This window comes from Caloenas nicobarica, chromosome 5, assembly GCF_036013445.1.
Source record: "Caloenas nicobarica isolate bCalNic1 chromosome 5, bCalNic1.hap1, whole genome shotgun sequence".
In the NCBI taxonomy this organism is placed as follows: domain Eukaryota; kingdom Metazoa; phylum Chordata; class Aves; order Columbiformes; family Columbidae; genus Caloenas; species Caloenas nicobarica.
Window position 1 is genome coordinate 68569655 of NC_088249.1, and position 27622 is coordinate 68597276.

Here is a 27622-nt window from a genome sequence, read left to right on the forward strand (position 1 = left end):
AGCAGAAGATCTAGCTGCCGTCCCCACCTCCACTCAGTTTGGGTTGATAATATATTATATATATAAATATATATATAACTCTTCGTGGTGGAATGGACCGACTTTTACCTTGTCCTTATTTTTGCATTTTTTGCTGGACTGTTTGTGCCAACTAGCCAGCCAAATGACTGGGCCCGGTCCCCCAGGGGCAGCCCGGGCCACTCTGCCTCCTGTAGACCGCTGCACCTCCCCGTTCGGGGACACCTTGACCGATCACTCTTCAGCCCTGTCCTCCACCACCTCCTTCCTCTGGAGGGTCAGCCCTCCTGCCTGACTGCCGGACCGACCGGCGTGGATGCTGCAAAAGGACTTGGATCTCTGCCTTCACCAGGAACTGCCTTCTCTCCCACGCCTCCCCTCTGCTCAGAGACATCTGCAGGGACAGAGACTGGGACGTCACTCGCCGCCTTTTTTCATTCGTTTTGTTGCCTATAGGATATATTTTTGTGCAGGATGATTCTTCAACCAGGGCCGTGGGGACAATGGGCACATCCCTTTCTAGTGGCGGCGGGACCAGGGATGGGGGGCTGGAGCATGGGAGGGGTAAGGGGAAGGAAAAACAGCATTAACTTCTCTTGCTTTGCTCTAGATGAGGCTTCGGGGGCAGGGGACGGGGGATCTGGCTCTGGATCCTGTGGAGGGTTCTGGATGGGGCCGCCAGCCCCTGCCCGGTGACTGTGCGAGGACAGATGTGTATGTGGGAAGATGGTCAGTGCTGGGGTGCGGGATGGGGGTCCCTGCGGAGGGAGGAGCTGTGGCAGGACCTGGGCGCGCCACGCCGTGCAGAGCCGGGATCCCTGCCCCGCGCACCGGCTGCCCGCGGTGCTGCCCCGCAGACTTCTCTTGACACGTGCCTTTCTTTTGCCACTGTGAAATAGCTCTTTGAATCGTACTGTCTGGTTCTGCGCTGGGGAAGGGCTGTCCCGGGCTCCTGGCCGGGCTGAGCTTCCCTTCCCCATCAGGAGCCCTCACTGTCTGTGCTGGGGCTGGACGCCTGTTTGGGGGGTCCCAGCCCCCTCACTGGGGTGCGGGAGCTGGGACACACACACCTCCCCCCCCTTCCTCCCTGCTGGGGGGCACATTTCAGTGCTGTGATCTCTCGGGGAACCCTTAGGCTCCCCTGCAACTGGAAGCCTCTGCAGGAGGCTGCAAACTGGAGCGGGAGCCTCCCAGCCTGGGGCTCCCCCAAAACAGCTCACGGGAGCGGGGAGGCTGCAGCGGGCAGCACCGGAGCCGGGCTCCCGCCTGCACCCCTGCCTGAACACCCCCCAGCTCTGGCTGAGCCCTTCCTGGCTCCAGCCCCACCTCAGCTCAGTTTGGTTTTGTTCTGGGGTCTAACTCTTTTCTTTTCCTTTAAATATGTAAAACACTAATTCCTTTTTCAATTTTTAATTCCAAATGAACCAAAAAGAAAGCTTCCTCCTTCTCTCCTGCCCTGGCTCTGCTGGGCCAGCCCTGCCCTGGGGAGGAGGGGAGCGGGGAACAACGAGCTGTTCTTGTCTGATTCCTGTGCACACACTTGTAACGCTTTTAAAACAAAATGATTTTTTTATATAAATAAAGTTTTTAAAGTGTGCCTCTGTGCTTTACACCTGGTGTTTTCTGCTTTGCTCTTGGGACTTAGTGTCTTCTCCAGAGGCAGGGCTGTGCTCCTGAGCATTGCTGGCTGCCCCGGCTCTGAAAGGCACCACTGTGTGACAAACTTTCCTGGGCTGGAGTATCATTTCCTCCTCTTTCTGGCAAAAGATTGGAGGAAAAATAAAAAGCACGAGGTTTTTGTACTGAGCTCCTCCCCCTTTTGCAGGGTGCTTGGGGCTGCTCAGAGGTGGCTGGAGCCCCCGCTTGCCCAGGTGTCGGGCTGTCCTGCTGGGAAGCCTTTCCTTGAGTTCTTTTGTGGCTGGTGGAAGTGAAGAAATACCATAATTTCTCTAGTGCTGTGTCCTTAAAAAACCTGCCTGGAGGAGCCCTCTGGAGCGAGGGCTGCCCCTGCAGAGCAGGCTGGGCTGCACTGAGCCGCTCACTCCTCCTGGGGAATAGCAGAGCCAGGCTGAAACAGCTTGGCTTACTTTGCTTTTACCTGTGTGTGTGAAAGAAATCCTGTAAATCTGTGGAAATACCTTTTCGGAAGCCGTTTGGTGCTGGAGCAGAGACAGGGCCAGGTGTTTTATTGCTTCAGATGGAGGGGACAATGCCAGGAATGTTTGGGGGAAGGGGGACAAGGATGGTGTCTGGCTTAGCAGAAACACTGCTGGGGACATTGGGCTGTGCAGGACTAATGACAGGGACATGGATGGTGGGACAACACGGGGTGTTTGGCTTAGCAGGGATGATGCGTGGCCTGGTGGGGACAACAGCAGAACCAGCCCAAAGTGGGGCTACGAGCCACGGGCTGGTGGTCAGAGGAACAGCTTGTCATGGCAGGGCTGGCAGTACATCTTGTCACCGCGCTCGCGGAAGGTGCCTTTCTGCAGCTGGCCCAGGCAGTAGGAACAGACGAAGTGCTCGGGGTGGTACCTGCGCCCGGCAGCCGTGACGCAGCGGCCGGTGACGGGGCGGCTGCAGCCGTGGCAGATGCTGCCCTGCCGCTGGTGGAAGTGCAGCTCACAGTACGGACGACCCTCCAGCTCGAAGAAGGAGCCACTGTCGAAGCCAGTCAGGCACTCCTGGGGAGACGACGGGGAGGCTGGCTCGGCCTTGGGACACGCTCACCCCATGTCCCCGCCAGCATCCAGCCGGCCGCACTCACCGCACACACGAAGCACTCGGGGTGCCAGACGCCCTGCAGCGCTGACAGGTAATTGTCTGTCACGGCGCGTTCGCAGCCCTGGCATTTCGGGGCAAACATGGCCAGGAAGTCCTGGCGGCAGTATGGCTTCCCGCCCCGCTCGTGGAAACCTGCGGGCATGGCATCGAGATGGGCACCCCCGCGTGCAGCGGGGCCCAGCCATGGGCTGCCCAGGGAAACACTGGGGGGGGTGCAGGACAACCCGGGCAACGGATGCGAGGGCATTGCGGGGAGTACCCGGGGTGGGGGCAGGACCCCCACGCCTGTCCCCTGGACTCACCGTCATCTCCAAACACCTTCCCGCAGTGGGCACAGAAGAAGTGCTCTGGGTGCCAGGTCTGGTCCAGGGCCGTGAGGACTTTCTGCAGGAAGAGGTGAGGTGAGGCGGCTGCAGTGGCGGGGGCTGGCGCAGGGGGGCGGGGGGCCATACCTCACGGATGGGGCTGGCGCAGTAGGCGCAGAGCGGGGAGAAGGCTCGGTGATAATCCTCCTCACAGTACGCCCGCCCGCCCCGCTCGAAGAAGGGCTGGCCGCCCAGCTCCTGCCCGCAGCGGGCACAGGTGAAGTGCTCGGGGTGCCAGGTTGCGCCCAGGGCTGTGAGCACCTGCGAGGAGAGGGATGCTGTGAACGGGGGGCACTGGCAGGGAGGTGTGGGGGCTCGCCCAGGGCTCACCTTGCCAGCGACGGGCTTGCGGCAGGCGGCGCAGACGCCCGCGGGGGCAGCGGAGATACCCAACTCCTGCAGGTCCTGGGTGAGGCTGCCCAGCATCTTGTCCAGCGAGGGCTCAGGCTCTGCTGGCCCCCCGGCCCCCTGCCCCGCGGCCACCAGCTGCGGGAAGGAGGACGGTGAGGACGGGGTGAGGACCAGGACCCATCTGTCCCCCGGACAGGGCTCACCTGGCTCTGCATGTGTCCCAGGTCGGCCAGGAGCTCGTCCAGCTGCCGGGCAGCTGCCCTGGGTGGGGGCGAGGGGAGCGGTGGCTGCGGGGCCGGCATGGGGCTGCTGAGCACGGCAGAGAGCGGGGATGAGCAGGGAGGCTGTGGCTTCCAGGCTGAAGGTGCCTGGGACTAAGAACCCTCCCCCGCGAGACGCTGCCCTTTCCCCACAGGCCCCAGCAGGGGACGGGGCCCTCCCTGGGGACACGCTGGTGGGAAGGGGGCTGCTGGCAGCCCAGCCCTCACGCAGCAGCGCTGCCGGGATGCAACTCCCACCCCAGCTCGCAGAAGGACCTTTTGTCTGGGGGACACACAGGAGGCCGGGTGACCCTGCAGGACATGTCTAAGTGATGTAAAGGGCAGCCCAGGGTAGCTCTGGTCGCATTTTACCTGTACAGTGTTGTCAAAGCCTGTCCTGGCGGCTGCACCTGGAAGGACAAACCCCTGCAGCAGAGCCAGCAGGATCCCCCGGCACCCTGCACCGCCCAACACCACCGCCCTGCCCCGAGTTGAGCAGGGTCTCAGCCCCCAGCGTTACCTTCAGGGCCACCGAGGCGAGCGGCTCACGGCTGGGGAAGGCGGGGGGCCCAGCTGTGCCTGGCTCTGGTTTGCAGGAGCTCGGCACCTTCCGCCCGCCGTTCTTAGCATCCAGACAAGAGCTCTGCTCCAGTTCTGCCAGCAACGCATCTGCACGGAGAGACCTGGGTCAGGCAGCCCAGCCACTGGCTGCCCTCCCTCCCTGTGCACTGCCCCGAAATCACAGGAGCAAAAGTAGTGTCACAGCGGCTCCCGCCAGGCACAGGCCAGGGCCCTGAGGGGCTGCGCGGCCCTGAGCACCCTCCCCCAGAGCCCCGTCCCCAACACGAGACGGGCCACTGCACCGCACAGCCCTCCTGAGCACGGGGACTGCCGGCAGCAGGGTCCTGCTTCCCTCGCACACCAGCTCTGGCTCATGAAAAAACATCCATCAGCCCTTAAATTAAACCCAGCACAAGCCCTGGCATGGGAGAGCTAAACCTTGGTGCCTTCTGCGCACCCAGAGCAGTGCTTCCCATGGGAGGGCAAAGCGCTTTCGCCTTCAACACCTCGGCCGTCCCTCGGCACCTCGCTGCCCTTGCATCAGGAAACGGGGAGGAAGCCCCAGCGCAGCTGCTCCCGAACCCCATCTCTGCCGCCCTGGGACGGGCGCTGCCCCGCGGGCTGCTCAGCGCTGCTGCGCGGCCAGGGCCGTGTCGCTGCCGCAGCTCGTTTCCTGCCCGTGAGCACTCTCCATTTTTGACCAAGCGCTCGCTTGGGCCCCGTGTGTCCCTGAGATGGGGCAGGCAGGGCAGGAAATGTGGCTCCATCACTGTCCCCTCTGCAGCATCCCCGACCCACCGAAGGCACAACCCCGTGCCAGGCCTGGGTGTGGGACTGGCTCTGTAAGGCCCAGCTTACCTAAATCCTCCATCGCGCCCAGCAGGGTCCTGGCGCCGTGAGCTGCTGGGCTGCACTGCGCAGACTTTCGGTTCCGCTCCCCAGAGCCGCCTCCCCCCAGGGCCGGGTTTGTCGCTCGGGGTTTTCCCTTTGTGGTTGTGCAGTCGCACCACGTGCGATGGGCAGCGCAGAATGCGGCGGCAGGGGCTGGTGGCAACGCTGGGTTGGGGCTGGAAAGGGAAGGAACTGGGCAGCAGGTTGTCCACGGAGCTCCTGGCTCATAGGAACATCTAAGTTCCATGGGTGTCTCATCTGGACGCCAGAGCACACGTCTTGCAGACCCAGGCCCTTTCCAGAGCCACTGGCCGCATGATGAGGGACCGTGTCCCCGTGCTGGGTGGAAACGCGTTCACGCTGCTGTGACAGCAGCAGCCGCAGGATCCGCAGCAGGACCCTCCAACAGCCTCACCTTCCAAGGGGCTGATCTTGGAGCCTCAACTTGGATTTCCAGGTAATGGTTAATCCTGTTGTGCCACTTCGACCCAGCTGCCGACTGGTGACCCCTGTGGCTCAGGGACTCCCGGTGTTGCGGGGCTGGGTTTGGGGCGCAGAGCGCTCCCGACCTGCCTTCCCCACCCCACTGCTGCCCCCGCGCCCCAGGGAGGACGGGTTTTCTCCCCGTGTCCTGCGCCGCCGGAGGAGCAGAGCGTGTGTGTGTCTGTCTGTCTGTCTGTCCGGACCAGCTTGTCCAAGGCAGGACACAGGGGCTGGGCAGCTCCATTGTGGGAGGGCTTTTGATCCAGATACCCGTCAGTGAGACTCCCTGTTCACTCCTGGAATGGAATTAAATAAAATCCAGCCAGTTTAGCCAGTCTTTTCAAGAACGGAGGGAAAGGTGGATTTTCCGATGTTGCCAACCTAAAATGGTCTAAAACGGTAAGCGAGATCAGCCAGGAGAACCACAGCAACAACCCGCATCCCGGAGGGGCCCGGCGGGTCACGGCCCGCGGCCGCTGCGGGGGGACGGCGCTGGGGGCTCCCGCGAGGGGCCGTGCGAGCCCGGCGCCCCGGCCGGCCCCGCGGCAGCGCCGGCAGCGGGAGGCGCCGGGGGGGCCTGGGGGTCCGCCACTCCGAGCTGCTCCGGCCGGCACCGCCAGCAGCCGGGGCCGGAGGTTCCGGGCTCCCTTCGGTTCCTACACGCGGCGCTCTCCGCGCGGGGTGCGGCACCGCGGGAGGTGTGCCTGGGGAGGCAGCTCGGTGCTCGGGGACACCGGCGGGGCTGCTGCCCGGCCCGGCGGGCTGCGGTGAGCTGCTGCCGGGGCCCCACGGTCACCCGCTCGGCAGAGCGCGGGGCGGCTCCCGGGGGGGCAGCGCAGCGGCCGCGGCCACCGGGCCCCCGCGCACCGGGCCCCCGCGCACCGGGCCCGGCCGCCGCTCCCAGCGTGCCCCGCGGCGACCCCGTCCCGCCGCCCGCGGAACTACAGCTCCCGGCAGGCAGCGCGCATGCGCAGCGGCCGGGCGGAAGTGGGCGGGGCGCCCGCCGCAAGCCCCGCCCCCTCTGCGCCGGCCGCCATTTTGTCACCGACTTTCACCCGCCGCCCGACGGGGCGTTTTTTTTTTTTCTTAAAGGCGAAGCGACAGCCAAAAGCCGGCCCTGCCGCCGGACCCGCCGGGCCCGCGAGCGGCGCCGCACGCCGCGGCAGGGAGCGGCCGCGTGGGGCGGGAGGCGAGCGGCTTCCCCGGCCAGGCCGCGCCCGCGGGGCGAAGGGACGCGGGGGCAGCCGGAGGGGCGCAGGCGGCGGCGGTAGGCAGCTCGGCGCTGTCGCGGGCCGCGCGGCGGCCGTGCGGCGGCCGGGCGAGCCGGTGCGGCGGGCCGGCGGCCGCAGGGGCCGCAGTCGGGCGGGCGGCGCGGCGGGGCCGGCCGGGGGGGGAGCGGCAGCGCGAGCGCGGCGGCCCCAGCGGCGCGTGCGCGGCGGGGCGCACGCGCGGGGCGCGCGGGGAGCGGCCCGCCGGTTGGCCGCGCGGCAGCAGGGGGCGGGCCCCGGCGCGGCCGGGCCGCTCATTGGCCGGGCGGCGCGCGAGCGGCGGAGAAAGGCGGGAGGGCCGCGGGCTGGGGAGGCGGGGCTTGGGGCGGAACCGCCGCCTCTTCCGCGCTCGCGGGTTGGCTGGTGCGCGTGGGGGTGGGCGGTGATTGGGCGCGGCCGAGGCGGGCCGGGGAGGTCTGGCGGGCCGGAGGGAGGGGCGCCCAGCAGCTGCGGCCCCGCCGCTCGCCGCCCTGATGCCGGCGGGCGCGGAGCAGCCGGGGGGCGCCGAGGAGCAGCCGCCCGCCCGGGGCCCGCCCGCGGTGGCAGAGAGGCCGCCGTCCTCGGGCCGCCGCCGTCCGCCGCTGCCCGCCGCCGAGCAGGGGGAGGAGTCCGGCGGTAGCCGGGTGCTGAGGGGCGGCCGGGAGCGGGGCCGGGCCGCGGCCGCCGCCGTCTCGGCCGCGGGGGGAGCCGCGGCCGCCGCCTCCCGTCGCCGTAAGGCTGAGTATCCCCGGCGCCGGCGGAGCAGCCCCGGGGCCAGACCCGCCGCCGAGCAGCCCGCCGCCGAGACGCCGCCCGCTGCCAGGAAGGCTCCCCGGGCCGGGTGAGTGCCCCGCGGGGCCGGGGGGGGCGCGGTGGTGCTGGCGGAGGCCCCGGCCGGGCGGCCTCTCCGCGTCCCGCTGGAGCGGCGCCTGCGCCCCGGGGCCGCCGCCGCCGCCTCTTTGTTCCGGGCCGAGCTGGGGCCCCGGCCGGCCCCTGCCCGGGCAGGCAGCGGCCCGCGGCCCCGGCCGTGCAGCCCACGGGCTGCGAGCAGAACCGGCGCGCCCGTGTCAGCCCCCCGGGCAGCGTCCCGGGGCAGCTGCTGCCTTCCGCGGCCCGCGTTGGCTCCGCTGCCGGGTCCGGGTGCGGGAGGCGGCCCTGGCTGCGTCTCGCTGCTGCGGGTCTGGGACGGGGAGTCCGGCCACGTGCACACGTGTGCTCGGGTGCTCGGTACCGGAGCTGCTCTGCTTCGGTCTGACGGCAGAGTCCCTCTGACTTACCCGCAGCTGCTGCGGGTGAGACCGGGCTTCGTCTGATTTGTTATTATAGTTCGTGTAAACTTTCTCCAGATCAAATAATCCATGTTGGTATAAGGGGTTGGAACCAGTGATTTGTGAACAGGACAATGGGTCTGTCCACAGCGGGGAATTAGGACTTATTCTCTACATTGTTCCGTTTCTTGCTTTTGCCGCCAAATCACGGAAGCTGTCTCTTATGCTTGCCTTTTGTATTTTTTTCAGGTGCACAGATAAAGCAGCTGGTAAAGGTAAGAGCTGAATTACTCAGTCCTACTCTTACATTCCATCCAGAAAGTCAGGGCTTTCCCACGAAGGCAGCCAAGCATCTGTTGGATCTTCCTTTTAAAGAACGTTCTGTTGCTTGATGACATGCAGCTTCTTTCCAAGGTCTCTCTCAACACTGTGGAACTGCAATAAGCTGCTGCTGGTGTTTGCACGTGCAAAAACTTATTCTTCCCAATAACCACTAGGGCTTTGCTTTGCAGTCAGAAGTGGAGGCCACGCCACAGGGTGACAGCTCTTGTTTCGCTGGTCCTGACTGGCCAGCAAAACCTGCGCTCGCATCTGTGCTGTGGCTGTGGCAGCATGCGGGGGGTCCTCAAGAGGCAGGCGAAAGAAATGTGGAATAAAGAGTATTCAAATATTTATGCTTGTCCTTTTCTAGCTTTAGTGGATGGTGATTTTTTTTTTTTAATGATTATGTCTTCAGAGATGAAAGATTAAAGTTTTGAAGGGGAGAGTAGCTTAATGGGTGTAATCAAGAAAGCCCCAGCTGTGGAGAACTGCGACCAGGAGCAGAAATTTTGTTCTTCCACTGCAAACTCTGTGAACTCTGTGCATCCACCTAACAGCTTCTTGTGGGGAGAAAAAAAAAAAAAAAAAAAGTTAGAGGGCTTTGCTCCCTACCTGGTGCTGACTTCTGAAACAGTTCCTAGTGAAAGGCTTTGTGTAGTGTTGGTTTTAATCTGGTACTAGAGGACTGTCACAGAATGAAATGGTGAGGAATGGTCATACACCTGTGCAAATGAATTCTCCTTTCTGCTGGAGCTGTTCTTGTTTGCAGGCATTTGTGTCTTAAAGGCTGCCTTTATCCTTGTAATTCTGTAACTTCATTTCTACAACTCTATAGCTTTATTCCCTCTGGGTGTTGAAGTCCATCACAGTTCTGCCTGGCAAGGTGGATTTTTGCAGACCCAAGCAGCATTAACCGATGTATATTTAGCACCGACCCCACTTGTATGCATTCACCTCTTGCTGCTTAAAGGGTTGGCGGAGTATTGTGAGAGCTTTAGCCTTTGAGGTCAAAGCAAAGCTGCTGAAATAAGTGAAAAGGCATGACATTGACACTTAACAGGCGTATAGTGTTAACCTCATGTGTTAGTGGTGATTCTCAGTGTTTTGGATACCCTTAAGCAGAAACGTTGATGTGGTAGTGGTGGAAAACAGGCAGAATAGTCCTATTTTTACCGTAGTTTATTGGAATATGCTTGGAAATGGCAAAGGTCAGTCTGAAATTTCCCAAATTGGATGACTCTCTGCACTCTAGCTGCTTTAGACTTTAACTTTGGGCTCTGAGAGATTCAGCTGTCCTTGAATGCGAGGGCGGAAAAAGTATTTATTAAATTTTTTGGGCTCTTTTTTGTGATTAGACCCGCAGCCAAAATGGATGGCATGAACACCTGCATGAAAATTGGCCATGAGAACTGGTGACTACTTCTAGTCCAAAAGAAATCTGCCTTGGTGGTTTTGTTTCTTTGTTTTTCAGTCTTTAAAAACGCAAAAGTGGGAAAGCTGCACTTGTGTGTGCTGGCTGTGCCCGGGATGCCATCCTGGCTGCGCACTTGTGCGTGTTGGGGAAGACACAGACTGAATAAAGTGTCTTGAGTCATGCAGGAGAGAACCTTCCCTCCCGCTCCCTGCCTTTTGCTGTCAGCATAAAGTGTTTGAAGTCACCTCGTCAGGTGTTGGCGAGCTGCAGCTTTCCTGGCACAGCAGGGTTTTCGGTAGCCACGCGTTCTCTGTAATTCTGGAAGGTAAAACACCATTCGGCGCTTCACCCCTGGGTGGAGCTGGGTTGAGGAAGAAATCCAGTAAAACCGCGGAGTGGTTCTTAGTGCTGGTGTTTACTGGCATCAGTTCTGACGTGGAATTTAATTCTGCGTGGTGATTTGCATTATACTACTATCCTTTACTATGAAATAACCAAATCCGGTTCAGAACACTGAGTTTTCGTGAGCTCAGCTGTAGCTGTTACTCTGTGCGCAGGGCGAATGGCCCGTGGAGCGACGTGTTCCTGCGACACGGCCGTGTGTCTGTCGAGCAGGCGAAAAACTTGCTGCACCCAAGTTTGTTCAGTAAGTTTTGTTGCTTTATGTTTGATGTTCTATCTTGAAGTAAAATCACCAGCGTTGCTGTTGGTAGAGAAGGCCGAGAGGCGATAAGTGCGATCACGGGTGAGTTTATGCTGTGGGTTGTGAGATGTGCTGTAACAGGAGGAGTGTCTGGCCGCGTTTTGTGTGCTCCTGCGCGGTGCCGCGGGGTTGGACTCGGGAGTGGGCACAAAGGTCTGGCTGTGCGGGGCTGGCGGAGGATCACGGGAGGATGAAGTCGAAGGTGTGTGTTATATCAGAATCACCAGGGCAGCTGCACAGTCAGCGGTACTGATTGCATTTCCTATCTCGTCTGCTTAGTCATGCAATTGCAATATTTCCCTAATGTGTTTCTGTAGAAATATTAGTTACATAAGTAGAACATTTAATCTGGGCTTATAAATGAATCAATATAGCTAGAGCCAAACTGTGTCGTATAATTCACGTTTGACTTGGCACGACGCTGTATATTCTTGTGGAAATAATTTTCATTTTAGTTAGGCCAGAATAATTTTAATTACTGGAATACAGATTGAGTGAATACGCTTCATGTTCTTCCATCACTGAATTGAAAACTCGGTGCTTACTGTGACTCCTGAAGTCAGGTCAGCAGTCAAACAAAACCTGCTGCTCCGATTTAATTTTACACCCAAACCAGTTTCTGACTGTATCTGCCTCTGGTAAGGTTGTACCCCTGCTGTTTAGTAACCTCTTTATGGGTCCAGATGACGTCTTTCCATCAGTCACAGCGGGCAGCGCGGGCTGTTGGCTCTGGGCAGCGCTGAATGCGGACGCCGGGTTTGTGCCGTGGTCCGGCCCCACCGCGCTGTTCCCAGACACGGCGCCTGGTCTCCGAGGTTTCGAGCTGAGTTGCGAGGAGCTGACTCTGGTGAGAAGACGAGGGTGGAGTTGGAAGCATTTGCACAAGCACCACGTGCTGTGGATGAACACTTGGATTAATGAACCCCTGTCTCTAATGTTGCTCTTCTGTGTCACGTGGCTGAAATGTGCTCCATGTGGACCCTTGTTTATGCAAATTATTTTTCTTGCCTGTTTTAGTCTTGCAACTTTACACTGGTATTGATCCTTTTTTTGTGATGATAAGAACGAGATCCGATGTAATTCTTTAAGTGCACGTAGGTACACAGTGGTGCAGTAGAAGAGTTTGTTGGAGAGGTAAAACGGGGCTGCATAAAGCCTGTATTTAAAGCTGGGATCGAAGGCGACGTGGTGCCATGTGCGTGGAGCCACCTCCTTGGGAGTCCGGTCTCAAGCCAGTGGTTTTTGCACAGCGGGTGATGCCAGCGGGATTCTCATGTTTCTCCAGCACACAGCCGCAGGAACCGTGCGTTGGGCAGGGACTCGGGTGGAACACCTGTGTTAGATGCTCAGAAGTGTCTCGGCGCTGTGCTGTGCCGTGTTTCCCCGGTCTCTCCGCGCTCGGTGCTGCTCGCGCGGCCGCTCTCCCACCCTGCCGGTGCAGGAAGCCCAGCGCCCGCTCCTCAGGACTGGGAAATACAAATTTGCTCCGTGGCAGCCCGCTGTGAACCGCTAGGAAAACTGTAAGGCTCCACAGATTAAAAACGTGGAAAACTTTAAGGCTCTAGTTGTACAAAATGGTTTTGTAGCATAGATAATTCGCTTTATACCTCATTATTTGTATTCGTAAAGCTTCGTGCTTCTTTGGTAATGACTACTTTCCCTTAAGACATTGTCGGTGTTTTGAGAGAGAAATGTCATTACTTAAAGTCAGACCCTAGAAAAACGTGCCGAATTTAAATAACTTGAATTTCCCAAACCTACTTTGACTCCTAGGAGGATTTTGCTGTGTCCCGTACGCACAATTTCACAGCTCTTTAGGGTGGGGAGCCATTTGGACAGAGGTTTACACTAGGATTTTTCTTCTCAAGTTTCATTTTTGTCTGTTCCATTATAAGATTATATGTTCACTGCCTTATCTCTTGTACGTTAAATCGAAGTTGCAGTCTGAGATGCATATGTGTTGTGGTGCATTTATTTTCATAATAGTTTTGTAACTTAACTTGTAGTCTATTTTTCCTTACATGGATATTTTCCAAAAGTGTCTACTTTGCAGGGTTAGTGAGATGCTTGCAAATGCTTTATAAACCAAAGCTTAGGAAATGTGTTGTTAGCAATCAACAAACTGTTAATTTGTAACAGTTGAAAGTTTCATTTTTCTGTACATGGAGGATAAAGTGGCACAGGTGTTTGTTACTGTTGTATGTCAGAAAGAGGGGAACCTGTTATTGCAACGAGCTGCAGGCTGGAGGCGGGTTGGCCAATAAAAGCGTGAACGTCCGAACAAGTGCAGCTGGTACAAGTAGGTGTGGAGCAGCAAACAGCTCCCAGGTCTGAGTACCCGGGCGGGTTTCAGCTGCGGTGCAGCAGGACGGGGACAAAGGGACGCGTTGTGCCAGATTAAAGCTGTGCCCCAATGGGACCCCCCGGCAGCTGCTGCCTTGCAGGACGACACCCGCGCTGGCGAAGCTTCCGCGCACCCCTTGGCAGCGACGGCGGCTGGGTCTGTGCTCTGGAAACCTGCTTCTCTTTCCCAAAGTACAGAGCAGTGTGGCCGCTGCACCTGTGAGTTCCCAGGGATCGGGGCAGGAGAGCGGCGAACAGTGTGAGACCTGCAGGTCCTGTGATGAAGGAACTGCTGCTGCTTCAGGAAGTAAACGCAGTGGTTTGGACTTTCCCTCTCTGCTTTTTGCAGTGAGTAATTGGTGTGTTCCCTCAGTGCTCGGGAAGGTCGGGGAGTCTGCTGGGATTCACTGCTCGGGCCCTTGTCACTCTTCACACTTGCTGCGTCCAGTGATGTAAAAAGGCAGCAGTAAGCGCCTGGTGCCTGGAACGATCTCCTGTAAGGAAAATGCGGTGGGCCTGGAGAGCAATGTGTCTGTAGATGAAGCGAGAAACAAAGCACGAGCAAGTGCCAGTCGCTGTCTTCATGTGCAGATCCTGCCTGCAAAGTGGATTTATGGTGTAGGGAGGAACCGAGAACCGTGAGGGTGAGTTTATCTCCTGGTCTGGGAGACAGTGGGCAAACCTGGGTATTTCTCCCTTTTGCTTCAGTTTGTGGCAATGCTGGTATATGTAGAAAAACACGATACAGGTTCTAAGATAGAGAAGCTTTTGCTGGTTCAATAACCCTGCATGCTGTGCTCCCGGGACAGAATTAGTGTGAACGGGAACACGTTTTTGCTGCACATTGAGGTGGGAACCCGTGCTGGCTGGCGTGCTGTGCAGGTGGGGTGTTACTGGGGCGAGTGGTGCCCGGAGTCTTGTCTTCTGGCTGCCTAAACAGCTAAAACAGAGTAAAACATTATAGTCCTTTCCTCCCAGCCTTCCTTTTCTCGTCCCTTCTCCGAGTGACAGGTGTTTTCTTCAAGATTTAAAGGATGTTTGATACCTCTTGGGCACCATCACTCAGATCTGTAAGTGTTTCTGCCCTAGACACTGTTCAGTTTAAAGGCTGTTGGGAAGAATTAGCGGAATGGTGAAAGTTCCTCAGAGTGAAAGCTGTTTATCATTAGGTGACTTAAGGGCAAGTTCAATGTAGGAGGAACCCCAGGAGCCAAAACTCCAAAAGGATTGGTAGGAGTTCAGAGAGCAGGTTTTCCCGTCTCTCTGGAGCGGCTCCTGTGCTGACCGCGGAGCCGCGGGGACGGTAATTAGTGCTGGCGCTGGAGGGTCGCAGGGGTGTCACCCACGGTGTTCCTTGTCACACTCGCTTTGCCAAGTTACAGCCTCTGTTGCCCCGTCCATGGAACGTGGCTCGGACCGAGGGCAGCGGTGCCGGGTGTGGGACCTGTTTGCAGCAGCTGATCGGAAAAGCAAACGCTCGGCGCTGCTTCTTGCGTTGTACTGCGGTACCTCGGTAGCTGTTGTCTCGTGTTTTGTCCTTCTCGAGCCTGAGTCCTTGTGACCTGGTGTCCATCACCACTGCTGACATTCGCAGTGAACTAACAGGACGATGGCCGATAATGCAGTTGCCGTGCGTCTTCTGAGAGGACAGGAACCTTCCAGAGAAACTGTGGGTAGCCAGAACTAGTGGTGTTGACAAGTTCAGAGTTTTAAATTCAGGAATGATTACAGCCTTTCTAAGTTAAAATTTTCCTATGTTTGGTCTCAAGAGATTCAAGCAGCACCTTTTTTTGTTGGTAGAGCAGAGCCCGATTGTCTGTAATAGCAATATTTATTCCCTCTGTCTTGTTTCTTTTGCTGCTTTGTGCCATTAGCCAAACCTTGGTAACCCAGGAGTGTGGCTTTCTATGCGAGTGTTTGTGAGAGGAGGGGGTGATAGCGTTCAACCACAGGGCCGGGGTTTAACCAGACCAAGTGTGGTACGCAGGGCAAGACCAAAAATAACTGTGAGGTCCTGCTGTCATCATCCTGGCTCCTTCCACTGGCGGTACGGAGACAGGGCAGACGTGTTCCTGTCCAGGGACAGCCGTGTTCCTCACCTAAATGCAGATGTGACTCCTGGTACTTACTGCCGAACGTCAGGAGTTTGGGGAGGAATCCTCAAGTACAATTAAAATTGCAACAGCTCCAGTGAGGAGCCGGTGGTCCCCTCAGATGCCAGGTCGGGCGACAGGAGGGGAAATGCTGCTTTGCTGCTTCTCTTTCTGAGCCAGTTGCTGTCTCTGTATTTACTGGGTGGTTTGTAGCTGGTTTGTGGGGGGTTTTTTGTTTTTATTTATTTATTTTGGTTTGGTTCTTGGTTTTTTGTTTGTTTTTTTGAGAGGCTGTCTGGATTCACCAAAAGGCTGGGTTTGTGAAGGAAAAAGGAAATTTAGGTGTGGGAAGGAGACACAAAATTTTATTTAAAAATCTTTGATTTTTCTTTTGCAGCTTCAGATTCAGGCAGAGCCTTGGTGAATGCTGACTGCAGCTGCCAAGGCAGCGAATACTTTGCAGATACAAGTTTCCTCCTTGCGTAGGGATCTTTGTCCACTGTTGAGAGGGTCTAGAATTATAAGAATTTTCAACTAATAGCCCTATATTGCTTTACAAGTTCTACTATAAAGTAAATATTTGATGCTTCTCTTAACTATGGGCCTTTTCGGAGATGCATAGGTATTCACGGCATGTGAAAATGCCATGAATGTGTTAAAAGAGCATGCTGAAGCAGAGGAAGAAGTAAAAAGGAAAAATCATCGGGAAAGGCTTATTAAGCACCTTCACTTCAGAGAAGTGAAGCAAAATTGCTGGGTGAGTGGTGCGCTTTGTAGAAATGTGTTCTGAGGGAGGTCTGTTTCAGTTCCGTAAGTCTAGTCTTTAAAATACTGGCTCTTGCTAAGAAATCAGCTGAATGCCTGATCCTCCCAGGGAATAAAGCTCTTTGAGGAGCAGCAGCGTGTGCTGACACTGGTGGCGTTTGAGGGGGAACTTCTGGAGAATGGCTTCAAGTGTCTGGGTTCAATTTAACATGCAAAATTACTGAGGGTGTTCACAATTAGGATTAAAAACATAAAGCAGTCAGAGTTCGCCTTGAGATCTGCTGAACCAGGAAGCCAGAAAAGGCGTAATTCCCGCTCTGGTAGAGGGGGATTTATACGTGGGAGACATGAGACTTGGTTACTGTTGGACACCAGAATTGTGGTGCCTCGTGTCCTGTATTCAAGTTGGATTTTTTTCACTCAAGTGTTGATTGTTCCCACCCTGTTAATCAAGGATTGGGGAATGAGACCTGCAAAGCAAACTACATGCTAGAAGTAAAATGATCATTTGGTTCAAAAGACTTGAGGCAAAATCAAAGATTTCAGGTTGGGAGGGACCTCAGGATGTCTCTGGTCCCACCCGCTGCGTAGCACGAGTTCAACACGGAGTTCCCATCGTGCTGCTCAGGCTGGACAGGCTGGAGAAGTGGGGCCATGTGAACCACCTGAGGTTCAACAGGGCCAAGTGTAGGACCCTGCACTCGGGTTGGGGCAGCCCTGGTGTCAATGCAGGTTGGGGATGGAGGGGTGGAGAGCAGCCCCAGGAGAAGGACTTGGGGTGTTGGCTGATGAGAAGCTCAACATGACCCACAACGTGCACCCGCAGCCCAGAGACCACCCGTGGCCTGGGCTGTGTCACCCGCAGCGTGGGCAGCAGGTTTGGGGGGATCCTGCCCCTCTGCTCCGCTCTGGTGAGACCCCCCTGCAGTGCTGGTCCCGCTTGGGGTCCTCAGCACAGGACACACATGGAGCTGCTGGAGAGGGGCCAGAGGAGCCCCAGAAATGACCCGAGGCTGGGAGGACAGGCTGAGAGAGCTGGGGGGTTCAGCTGGAGAAGAGGAGCTCCGGGGAGGCCTTGGAGCAGCCTCCAGTACCCAAAGGAGGCTCATAGGGAAGATGGGGACAGACTTTTTAGAAGGGTGTGTAGTGACAGGATGAGGGGTGATGGCTTTAAACTGAGAGGAGATTTAGATGAACTGTACTTGGGAATTTCAGTTTTCAAAGGATGAACTTGTTCACATAGACATTTTAGCCAGTGCTGTTATCGTGCCAAAACATATCTGGAGATCAGCCAAAAATAAACCACCTGTGGAAGCTGTAAATGGGTGCGAAGACCTCAGGCTGACAGTGCTTGTGATGCTTTTTGCTCTAGCATGAGAACAGAAACATCCAGCTCAGGTTCCTCAAGGTTATTACCAGGTGTACAGTTCTGATTAAATAGCTGTTTGGGGGGTTCTCCACACGTGACTTTTAATGGGGTTCGGTTTTGAAGCTAGTCTGTTGTAAAGCAGCTGCTGAGGTTTGTGAGTGTCTGTCTCAGTGCTTAGGGGACATCAGAGCCAGCAAATACTCATCTTATACGCCTTTATCAGAGGGAAATGTAAGCTGGTTTTAGATATTTGTGTCTTGGAGGCAGTAGGGAATGTGCTGAGAGTTTCAAGCGAAGGTTTGCAGAGGTAGAGCCGGGCTGCGTCCTGTCGGGCCTGGCAGAGCGACGCTCCAGATCTGAGAGGTTGTGGTTCCCCGTCAGCAGGCAGGGCAGCTGTGCTGTTCAACGTCACACAACAGAGAGGAGTCTGAATTGATTTATGCTTTTTATTGTTATTATTAACGCGGTTGCAATGGGTGTTTCAGATCCCAAAGAAGAGAAGGAGGAGGAGGAGATCTGCAGTGTCCTGGGCCGCGGCTCCCCCGTGGGCACGGGCCGGCCGGGCCGGGGCTGGCGCAGCAGCAGGGCCGCCCGCCCGCGCGACGCCGAGGGCCCGCGCGCCTCCCGCTCCAGGGCCGGCTCCCTGCAGCTCGTCTGCAAGTCAGAGCCCAACACGGACCAGCTTGAGTACGGTACGTGGGCAGTGCTGGCGTGGCCGCGCCTGCAGGCGCTCGGCCGAGCGCGGGGGACTGGCCGAGCGCGGTGCCCCCCGGTCAGGAGCAGCTGCTGCTGCTGGCGCCCCGAGACACGAGCTCACTGCGGCCAACGCACATTGAAACCTAACGGCAACTTTTCCTTTCAGAGGTCACAGAACAGCATCAGTCTCCAGCTGGAATCAGGTAGGAAACTCCTTACTTTGTGGTACTTCTTCCTATTTAGTGTCTCAAGAAGGGAAGATAAGGGCCTGAGTTTTTTCAAAATAAATGCTTCTATGAAAGGATCTGTGGGATAGATACCTTTGATTTCATTCAGTCCTGAGCCTTTGCGTTTTCAGTCTGGATGGCAAATGGACTGCAGATGTGAGGAGATATTTTGGAGAAATGGATAGTAAGATTTGATCTGGGCATTTCAGCTGGTGGCTTTATTCCTTCAGGAGCAGATGCTGCAATTTGGTGGGTTCACAAGAGGAGAGGGCTCTGTTTGGTCTGTCATCGTGCTCCTCAGTCGGTGCAAGCTGAGCTTTCCCCAGTCGTGCCGGAGCAGAAAGTGCTCAGTAATAGCATCTTTCCCATCCTGGGGGCTGATGCGTGGATGTTCTTGCAGTAGCGTTTAAGCTGTTGCTGCTGCAGTCCTCTGTTCTCTGTTTCTCCCAGCAGCGATGATGAGGAGATGCTCATCAGCGAGGAAGAAGTTCCCTTCAAAGATGATCCAAGAGATGAAACCTACAAGCCCCATCTAGAGAAGTATATTGGATTACATACTTATCGTGGTTTTAGACCAAACAAACTGTGATATCTTAGTTGAATGAGATTAATACATCCCAGAGAATTTGTGCTATTTGCTGTGAGGGATGCACACAGCTGCTAAGATGGAATGGCTCCTGTTGGACACTGTATTTTCTAAATATTGCCTGCAGCTATCAGGACTTGTCTTCTCTAACGAACTAAAGCCTTTAGAACCCTGCTGGCTGCCAGATTCTTCCTTAATTCTTGGTCATACTTCTGCTTAGAAATGGAAATTGATAAATAGACCTGAACTTCAGTTTTTGCTTAAATCTTTGTAAAAAGCAGACAATGGAAAGAATATTGGAGTAATATGTTGTATTGTGTGTCTTTGCAGGGAGGCACCAAAGCAAAGGAGAAAAGCTAGCAAGGGAAAGGAGGAAAAAGTGAAACAGAAAGAGATTAAAGTGGAAGTGAAAGAAGAGAGTGAGTTTCGGGAAGATGAAGAACCGCCAAGGAAGTGAGTAAAACTCTGCAGTTGTATGTGGCAGTGTGCATTGTATATTTTGCATTCTTGCTAGTGTGCAAGAGGGTTTCATTGCTGTTAGCTTCCCTGCTCCTCCTCTGGGCCGGAAGGATAACAGGGCAGAACCTTTTGTTCCGACAGAATCTTGCTTTCTAGGATCTTGCGCGTGTTCAGCAAGGAAAAATAAGAGTTGGTGTTTTCATTTAGTTCAAGTTGAGGAGTTATTCTCCATTCTGTGGTTAGTCACCCTACCTGGATTCGGCCACACAGTGTGAAATACTTCAGAGCATTCTTAAAACTGGTTTCTGTTGTGATGTCTGAGGTGGATTAGGCTGCATTAGAAAGCCGGTCTGAGAGGCAACATCTCTGTGTGCCTGGAGGCAGACATGGGAATACTTTGTAAGTGTTCTCTTTGTAAGTTTGGGACTAACATACCAGAGCTCAGGAAAAACAGCCGAGTTCTCCCTTGTTTTGGACGAAAAAGAACAAATTTTTGCTACCTAGTCAGAGACTAGTGCTTTGGCTGGAGACTCAGAAGCTTTGGGTTTGCTGTCACTGGAACTTCACAGGCAACTGAGGCAATTGGATTAATGTGTCTCTGTCAAAACTGTTCTCTGGGACAGTGGATGGTGGGGGAGAAGTGGGTTTGTGCTTCAGCTCCTCTGTGAGCAATGGGAACAAATGGGGCTCCCTCTGCTGGGCTGCAGCGTGGGCTCTGCACACCTTTGGTTTAATTTCTCTTGCTGTTCCTGAGCTGCTGCAGAGCTGATTTATGTTGGAGTAAGGATGCTGATATTTTGAGAACTTTTCTTTTTCTGAGGCTTGTGGTTGTTTGGATCAGACACTATTTTTGTGCACGATAAAACCTGTGCCTCTTCTGAAGCCTTGGCTTGAATGCTGAGTGTGTCTGTTCAGCATGGGACAGGCATGGTTTCGCTATCAATAAAGACGTCTCAGTACAGGCTGGCAAATGCTTCCAGCAATAAGTGTCTCTGCAGCAATACGATCAAGCAGGCACAATGTTTGAGGCAGAGCTGTTGCTTGGGACGATGAACTCTACATGTAAGCACATAGATATGCTCAGACAGAGCATAGATTTTTTTTTTTTTTGTCTCGACAGGTGTATAAGCTGCTATAGTTAATTCAGAGGACTGTAAAATAGCTGCTAGATCATTAATCCCATTATTCCTAGTCATGCAGATGGATGTTTTTCACATGGTATGAAATGTTACCTAACAGAGCAGAGGAAATAAGGTGAAGCATCAATTCTGGACTGTGGCAAAATTACATGTTTATAAAAAGTGCATTAGGAAATGGGAGGGGTGGTGAGAGCAAACCACACAAAGCATGTGTTTCTCAAGAATGTTGCCGGCCTCTGACTCTGCCTCCAACTTGCACTAGGTTGATTTTTTTTTTTTTTTGTAGAGCTTGCAGTTAATGAGGCAATACCTTGCGAACTGTCTGCAGCAGAAACCTATGAGAGCACAATCTCGTGTGCTGATATGCAGCCTGGAAATGGATAAATTTAATTATAAGATTGCAAGTTGTTTGGACAGTTGCAGGTATAAAAGAAAAAAGGGTTTTTTAAAGTAGCCCTTCCTCACTCGGTTGTGGCAGAAAAGTTGGTAATTCCTGACCGTGACCCGCTGGGCTGTGGCTGACGCTTGTTTACTGGTGCCTGTGCAGCTGTGAACAGCGGGCTGAGACACCTGGGCTGGGAGCCGTGTTCAGAAACCCGACGTACACGAGATCTAGCAGAGGTGCTGGCAGAGGCAGGGTGAGGTGAAGTCTGCCACACGCCACCCAATGTCATGCAGAAAAACATGTCACCCAGGTGTCAGGAACATGGGGACCGCAGCTCTGGAGGGAGCTGTCTGTGTGATGTGGCAGGTCTGCAGAACGCAGGGACAGCTTGCGTGGAGACTTGGTTACTAAACTTTTTCAGGGGACCTGCCCAGCCATCACAGGAGCGTTTCCTTAGAAACTCATTGGGTGTTTTGATGGGGAGCAGGTGGCTGACTTATGGAGCAGCGGACTTGCTCGGCACAGTGTTACTCTTCAGCCTGAAAGCGCAGAAGAGTTCTGTAGTATTTCTTGTAGTGTGCTCCAGCTTTATACCATGCCCTTTGAAAACTCTGCCTGCTACCAGTGTAAAGAAGCCCCTTTCAGTTCTGTTTCTGTAACCATGTTACAGGAGGGGAAGGAGGAGAAAGGACGACAAGAGCCCAAGGCTGCCCAAGAGAAGGTGAGTGATTCCCTCAGGTCTGTTCTGACCTGCTCCCCTTGTGTCCTGCACAGAGATGTCAATTGTCTCAAAGCCACCTACCTGTCTTCACTGTATAGGAGTCTGCCTTAAGGGGAAACAAAAAAAAAAAAAAAAAAATAGCAGCATGCCTTGACTTCCTCCTTTCCTTCCCCCTTCTCCCCATAGATGTGGGTTTGATTTCTTCCAGCTGAACCAGCCCCCCTTTCCCCCATTTCTGAGTTGGTCCCTTGCCTGGCATTGCCTTGCAAGCAGGTTCTGGGAACTCTGTGTCTCTGGGGAGACCCCCAGGCAGCGCTGGGAGCGGAGGCAGCTTATGGGCAGTGTCTGTCAGCACAGCCCAAGCTGGCACGTTGGAGCAGTAATTCCTCTGCTCTGGCCTCGCCAAGCTGCACTCGCGCTCGTTCGTCTCGCTGCTGCCCTGGCTGCAGGCACACCAGCCAACTCTGCCTGTTTCCTCACTGGCTCAGGAAGAAGCCCCCGATACAGTACGTGCGCTGTGAGATGGAAGGCTGTGGTACAGTCCTGGCTCACCCGCGTTACCTGCAGGTTGGTGGGGATTTTTTACTTCTGTATGGCACATGTGAGGGCAGGGAACGGCAGCTAATAATCCTCTGCTAGCACTGAAGCTCTCCTTTCTAACTATGTCTTCCTGGTAGACTTAATCAGTTGTGGCCACATGTGTCTCTGTATTTGTCCTGTTGCTAGATGTCCACTTTTGTTTGGCTTCCTTCTCTCAATGGAGACCAAAGCCTTTGTGTTCATGGTATAGCCATGAAAAGAGTCTACAACTTCTCACTCACTCTTCCTTTATAGCATCACATAAAGTACCAGCACTTGCTGAAGAAGAAATACGTGTGTCCTCACCCCTCCTGCGGTCGACTCTTCCGACTCCAGAAGCAGCTCCTGCGGCATGCCAAACACCACACAGGTACAGGGAGGTGGGAAAGAGTTACAAACTCCTCAGGGCAGTGAGCAGAGGAGTTAAAAAACGGAACAGCCTCCAGAGCTTCTGGGAGAGTGAAGCCAAGCCAGGTGGCATAGATTTGCAGCAGCAGCAGGGTATGGTTTCCTTCTGGTTTACCATCTTTTAAGGAAATAAAAGAAATAGGCTATAGAGTATGTAATTCGCCCCCTGGCAAGTATCACTCAGGGGTTCTGTAAAGGAATAAACAAAGCCGGTCTTCGGTATTGGTCAGAATGGATAATTAGCTCTTAGGAGAGTCTTAATCATTCCTTAACTCTCCAGATCAGCTGCTGCGGTGTGTTGTCGGACAGCCCCCTCCTTGCTGCGCCTGCTGGCCTCTCCACACTTCCAGTTCTGCTGCTTCTTGGGCAGCTTTACCGGTGACATATGAGAGCTGGGGAAGGGAGCAGGTCTGCGGGAGAGTGATGCTCAACTGGTGTTGCTTTTTAGATCAGAGGGATTACATCTGTGAGTACTGCGCCCGGGCCTTCAAGAGTTCTCATAACTTGGCGGTGCACCGCATGATCCACACGGGCGAGAAGCCCTTGCAGTGAGTACCCGTGCCTGCCTCTCACTCTCTGCTTTGGGGGACCCCGCAGACCACCCGCCCTTGGGCCGCACCAAGAGCGAGAGCAGCTCTGGAGTCAGGGCTGGAACCTGCTTGTGGTGTCCCAGCTCTGTTCAAACGCACACCTGGAGGAGTGTTTGAGCTGCCCCTTGTCTCACCTGCTCCTCGAGGCCGTGTCTCAGTAGGGATCTGAGGAGCATAAGCCCTCTGCCAGTAAAACTGGAAGAGCTGGAGCTGTGGTGCCATCCCATTTTAGTGAGCCCCTGCTGTTCTCTTGTGTTCTTCGCTGCTGCTGTCCCCACAAGTGTGTGGGAGTGTCCCTTAGTTGTGACTTCCTCGTTCTCCCGCGCAGGTGCGAGATCTGTGGATTCACCTGCCGGCAGAAGGCTTCTCTCAACTGGCACATGAAGAAACACGATGCAGACTCCTTCTACCAGTTCTCCTGCAACATTTGTGGCAAGAAATTTGAGAAGAAGGACAGCGTTGTGGCCCACAAAGCCAAGAGTCACCCCGAAGTGCTCATTGCTGAAGCACTGGCAGCCAACGCAGGCGCCCTGATCACCAGCACTGACATCCTGGGCACGAACCCCGAGGCCATCGCGCCGCCCACTGACGGGCAGGGCCTCCCGCTCCTTCCCGACGCGCTGGGGAGCGCAGCCCCAGCAGACTGCCTGCTGCTGGGCCCCGACGCCGTGCCCAAGCCGTTCTGTGGCGGGGCCGAGCGCGTCAGCCTGGTGGCGGATGGGAAGCTGTTTGTGGGCAGTGGCAGCAGCGCGAACCCGGAGGGGCTGGTGATGAACACGGAGATCCTGGGCACCGCCACTGAGGTGCTCATCGAAGATTCGGGCTCTGCTGGACCCTAGTGGGCGGGGAGCTCGCGGGTGCTGGGACAGTTTGGACTCTGTATTTAAAAGGAAAAACAAAACAAAAAACCACACTTACGGAAAGAGAGCAAAGAAAACTTACAATACTAGTAAATAACCGAAGGGTCTGCTCCCCCAGCCTGGATCACAGCACATCTTCTTTCTCCCAACCACTTCTCTCTCTCACTGCTCCTTTGTAGAAAGGGGCACGTGCTGCCATTACCAGAGCAAGCTGGATGGAGCGGCGGATTTCTCCAAGGGAGGGGGCACTACTGAAATCCTTCACTCTACCCCAAAGCAGATGCCTTTCTGGCTCCTTGGCGTGGCCCCGCTCGCAGACTAGAAAGCCTTTGGTGTGCTCTGGACGAGTTTCTTAGGACTCCCTCTCGCCCCTGGTCCCAACATCTATGCATCGCTGCACTCCGGTCCTTGCAGTCTCACTCTTCCTCCCCAGGGCTGGGAGCTCGGTCGGCACTTTAGGCCCCTCAGCAGGGTGAGCTGTGGAGCAGCGCGCGTCCCTGTCCCCAGCGCGCTCCCCCGCGCCAGCCCTGGCAAGGAGTCCAGGGAACGCCCTGGCTCAGAGATCGTGTTTGCTCGGAGAGGCCCAGGGGCTACAGGAGCCCTGCGTGGGAGAGGCAAGGAGGAGCATCCCAGTCTGACGACAGTAATTTGCACTTTGAACATATGTTTCGTTTTTGTGTTGTGGTAACAAGATTCCTTATTTATTGATTTAAAAAGGGTCGGTATTTTTTAGTTATGTTCTTAGGGGGTGGGGGTGGAAAGGGCTCAGGCTGTTTCCCAGTAGGCTCCTTCGCGCTCATGAGCTGCAGGGAGCGTGTCGTGCCATCGGAACAGTGGTTGGGACAGCCAGGGTGAAGGTTCTGCAGTCAAATGTGTGTTGCAGCTTTTCCAGAGTAGGGGGAGAGCCCCTGGAGAAGGGCCCGTGTGCAGGGAGAGTCTCTGCAGCAGTGTTCTAGCAGGAGGATGAGGTGAGTGACGGGACAGCGGGCTGTTGTCTCTTTCCCTTACAGCTTGGGGTGAGCTCCTCGCATTAAATGCTTTTTTTTTTTTTTTTTTTTCCCCCCCCCCCGTTTGCCCCTTGGCCTTTCAGGGAAGAGCGTCATTAGCCAGGGACTTGTTTTTGTGACTTAGGATGGCTGTGAGCTGCTTGCTGCTGGGGGATGTTGTGCTTCTCGTCCAGCCGTGCCTCTCCAGGTCTAGACAAAGATACAGAAGCAGGGACTGGATGTGGTCGTCTCAGGCTTGTTTCTCCAAGGCAATAGACTGACGTGGGACTAAGGGGCTGTCAGCCTCTCTCCCTGACTGTGTTGAGGGGGTTGTCGTGCAGCCGTGTTCTCAAAGCTGCTCTCTTCTGTGCAAGCAGCCCTGCTTTCCATGAGACGTGGCGGCTTGAGCGTTGCCTGCTGGTGTAGTTAGGACAGCCCTTGGAAAAGTTTACATAGGATACGATGCGTCTGCTATGGAGACTTGGATCTTTTTGCTCTTATCTGAAACTGTGTGTAAAGATTCAGTGGCCTTGAACTGGTAGTGTTTTTGGAAAAGGTGAAGAATAACCTGGGCTTTTTGTTTGTTTGCTTGTTTTTTCAGTTGGGTTTATGTGGTTGGGGGCAGAGCGGAAGGATCTTGTCTGAGCACAAGGTCAGCTACGTTGGTGTGTGGCACACAGCAGCTGGGCTAAATCAGGTACCTGGGGACTGAGAATGGCAATAAAACATGGAATTCAATTGGAAACTGACCCTGAACACCCACTCTGTCCCCTGTGCTGCCTGGAAATCCAGCTGTGGCCCCAGCCTGACAGCATTTGTTGGGCTGTTTGTCCTGATTTGCCCCCTCCCTTCCCCTGTTACGCTGATCTCTGTCAGAGCAAGTTAAAACATTTCTGGTGCTGGGGTGGTTCGCGGTGGAACAGTTTGCAGCCCTGGTGTCTCACGCCCTGGGTGTGGGCACCCCACGTTCTTGCCCATGGCAGCAGCGCGGCTCCGGTGCCACAGGAGACGTGTCCGGCCACGAGCTGCTCTGGGGACAAGGATGGGGGCCCCGTGTCCCTGAACGTGCGTCTCCTGGGACCCTGCATGTCAGGTCCAGGATGGTACCGTGTGAAATTAAACCACGTTCTTCAGTTGAGGTGATCCAGTTTCTTACTTGGATCAAATCACACTGATTTCTAGCAGGAAGCTTTCGGGTGGTCAGCCGGTCCCCTCCCCTTGCAAATGAAAGAGAAGCAGCACAATGAGACATTCAGACCCGTGCTGGTGGTTTCTCCCCAGCAGTGCGGATCTGCTGTCCAGGGGGTGGCCGAGCTCGCTGTGTGGTGGCATGTCCCTGACGCGGCCCCCGGACCGCGCTGCCGGAGCTGCTCCTCATGCCCTGGGAGCTGTGGAGTGGGCAGAGCATGGCACAGAACACTAAACGGAGAGTTTGGGGTTTGTTTTCTGAGGGATGGCACTCAAATGCTTTTGGGTCAGGGGCTTGCACACCTGGTGGCACAAGGTGAGGGGGGCTGCCTGGTCCGCTCTGCCCGAGCGAGCGCAGCCGTCTCCATCGCCCGCGTTGCTGGGATGTGGCTCCTCTGCCTCCCAGCCTGAGCCCCCCTGATCCTGCCGTGTCCCACATGCACACTCCTCGTGGCTCTTTTCCTGGTCTCAGCCAGTTGCCTGTCTGTCCTCTAACCACAGCCTGCTAACCCCGGTGCAGGAGAGACTGGTGCAGCTCCCTCCCTGCTCCGTTTGACGCCTCCCCGCTGACACAGCCCTCCTGCAGCTCCTCCTCCCCTCGATGTCTCCTTCACTCGCATGCAGTTTGCTTCAATAAATTATTGTAGTAGTTTGCAATAAACTTTTTTGTATTTTTTTTCCCTGTATTTATTTTTTTTTCTTCTCCCGGGGAGGGGGTGCAGGGCCCTTCACCTGCCCAGGGGTGCAGGTTTGAGCCGGGGCCCCAGCCCGGGGCTCTGGGCGACCAGCGGCCCTTTCTGCAGTAGCCACCAGGTGGCAACGGCGCTGCTGGGTTGGCCACTGGCCCGGGAGGCCCCAGCCAGGCTGGGGCAAGGCTTGGGTATGGTTTGAGTACTGTGATACCCAAGGGAAACTGCTTTTCAGCTCCTGTTTTTTCTCTTAATCTGGGTAATACATAACCAAAATAAACATGCTGAGGAAAAAACAAACCAAAAGGGCTGGTTTTTGTCTGGGTGCATGCAGCTCACCCACGGTGAGTGGTGGGACCTGCTCCCTTGTCTGCAGCCCCTTTGGGGCAGGACCCCTCTGGGGAAGGGGGTCAGAGCTGGGAGATCCAGCCCTGTGCAGCTGTGGGGGATGAGAGGGCTGGAGGCGGCTGGGCCAGGCCCCTGAAGCTTTCTGCCAGGGTTTGGGCTGCAGCCGGTGCTGGATCTGATCTGCAGCCAGTGCTGGATCTGCAGCCCGAGGGCTCCGTCCGTCCATCCCTCACCGGTGAACCCGCGGCGCTCGGCACGGCTCAGGCCCAGACCGGGCTGAGGTGTTGAGCAATGTCCGGGTCTGCTTGCCTCTTCCTGGCAGCAGCTTCCCGCGCTCTGGCATGAGCCAGGGATTACCGTCCTGCTAATCGCTGTGCATCTGGCAGGGAGGAATGGGTCAGAGCGGGGTTGGGAGCCTGTGGCCTCCGGGCAAGACTGTTCTGGGCAAGGCGCTTGGAGCAGTGAAGCACAGGGGAATTAGGGAAATAATCTGTTGCTGTTGATCCCAGAGGCGGGAATTTGCAG

The 27622-nt window shown here is 55.7% G+C and overlaps 3 protein-coding genes across 5 annotated transcripts in view; 2 read left to right on the forward strand and 1 right to left on the reverse strand.

Annotated features, from left to right (window-relative positions):
• The window catches only part of CTNND1 (catenin delta 1), a 28399-nt gene extending 26828 nt beyond the window's left edge, over positions 1 to 1571 (forward strand). Inside the window, exon 20 of one of the 2 annotated variants that reach the window (XM_065637019.1) lies at positions 3 to 1571. In XM_065637019.1, the coding sequence (XP_065493091.1) occupies positions 3 to 14 (12 nt within the window). In that variant the 3' untranslated portion in view covers positions 15 to 1571. The remainder of the gene's footprint in view (positions 1 to 2) is intronic. The other variant, XM_065637020.1, reaches the window with a different exon arrangement.
• Positions 1572 to 2215: 644 nt separating this feature from the next.
• LPXN (leupaxin) lies at positions 2216 to 5446 on the reverse strand. Its single transcript, XM_065636397.1, has 9 exons — positions 5198 to 5446; positions 4299 to 4447; positions 4151 to 4188; positions 3722 to 3827; positions 3498 to 3653; positions 3255 to 3428; positions 3105 to 3186; positions 2786 to 2934; positions 2216 to 2702 (listed from the first exon to the last, which is right to left on the reverse strand). Exons 1-9 carry the CDS (start codon positions 5208 to 5210, stop codon positions 2436 to 2438), a joined length of 1134 nt encoding a protein of 377 aa, XP_065492469.1. The 5' UTR covers positions 5211 to 5446; the 3' UTR covers positions 2216 to 2435.
• A 1939-nt stretch (positions 5447 to 7385) lies between these two features.
• On the forward strand, positions 7386 to 26736 carry ZFP91 (ZFP91 zinc finger protein, atypical E3 ubiquitin ligase). 2 transcript variants are annotated; one of them, XM_065635518.1, is made up of 11 exons: positions 7386 to 7801; positions 8478 to 8503; positions 17722 to 17928; positions 18099 to 18135; positions 18610 to 18699; positions 19076 to 19198; positions 21399 to 21449; positions 21938 to 22016; positions 22284 to 22398; positions 22885 to 22984; positions 23355 to 26736. In XM_065635518.1, the coding sequence occupies exons 1-11, from the start codon at positions 7455 to 7457 to the stop codon at positions 23863 to 23865; spliced, it is 1686 nt and encodes a 561-aa protein (XP_065491590.1). In that variant the 5' UTR covers positions 7386 to 7454; the 3' UTR covers positions 23866 to 26736. The 2 variants fall into 2 exon arrangements, with proteins under 2 accessions (XP_065491590.1, XP_065491591.1); XM_065635519.1 differs by having other exon boundaries at positions 18613 to 18699.
• The last annotated feature ends 886 nt before the right edge of the window (positions 26737 to 27622 follow it).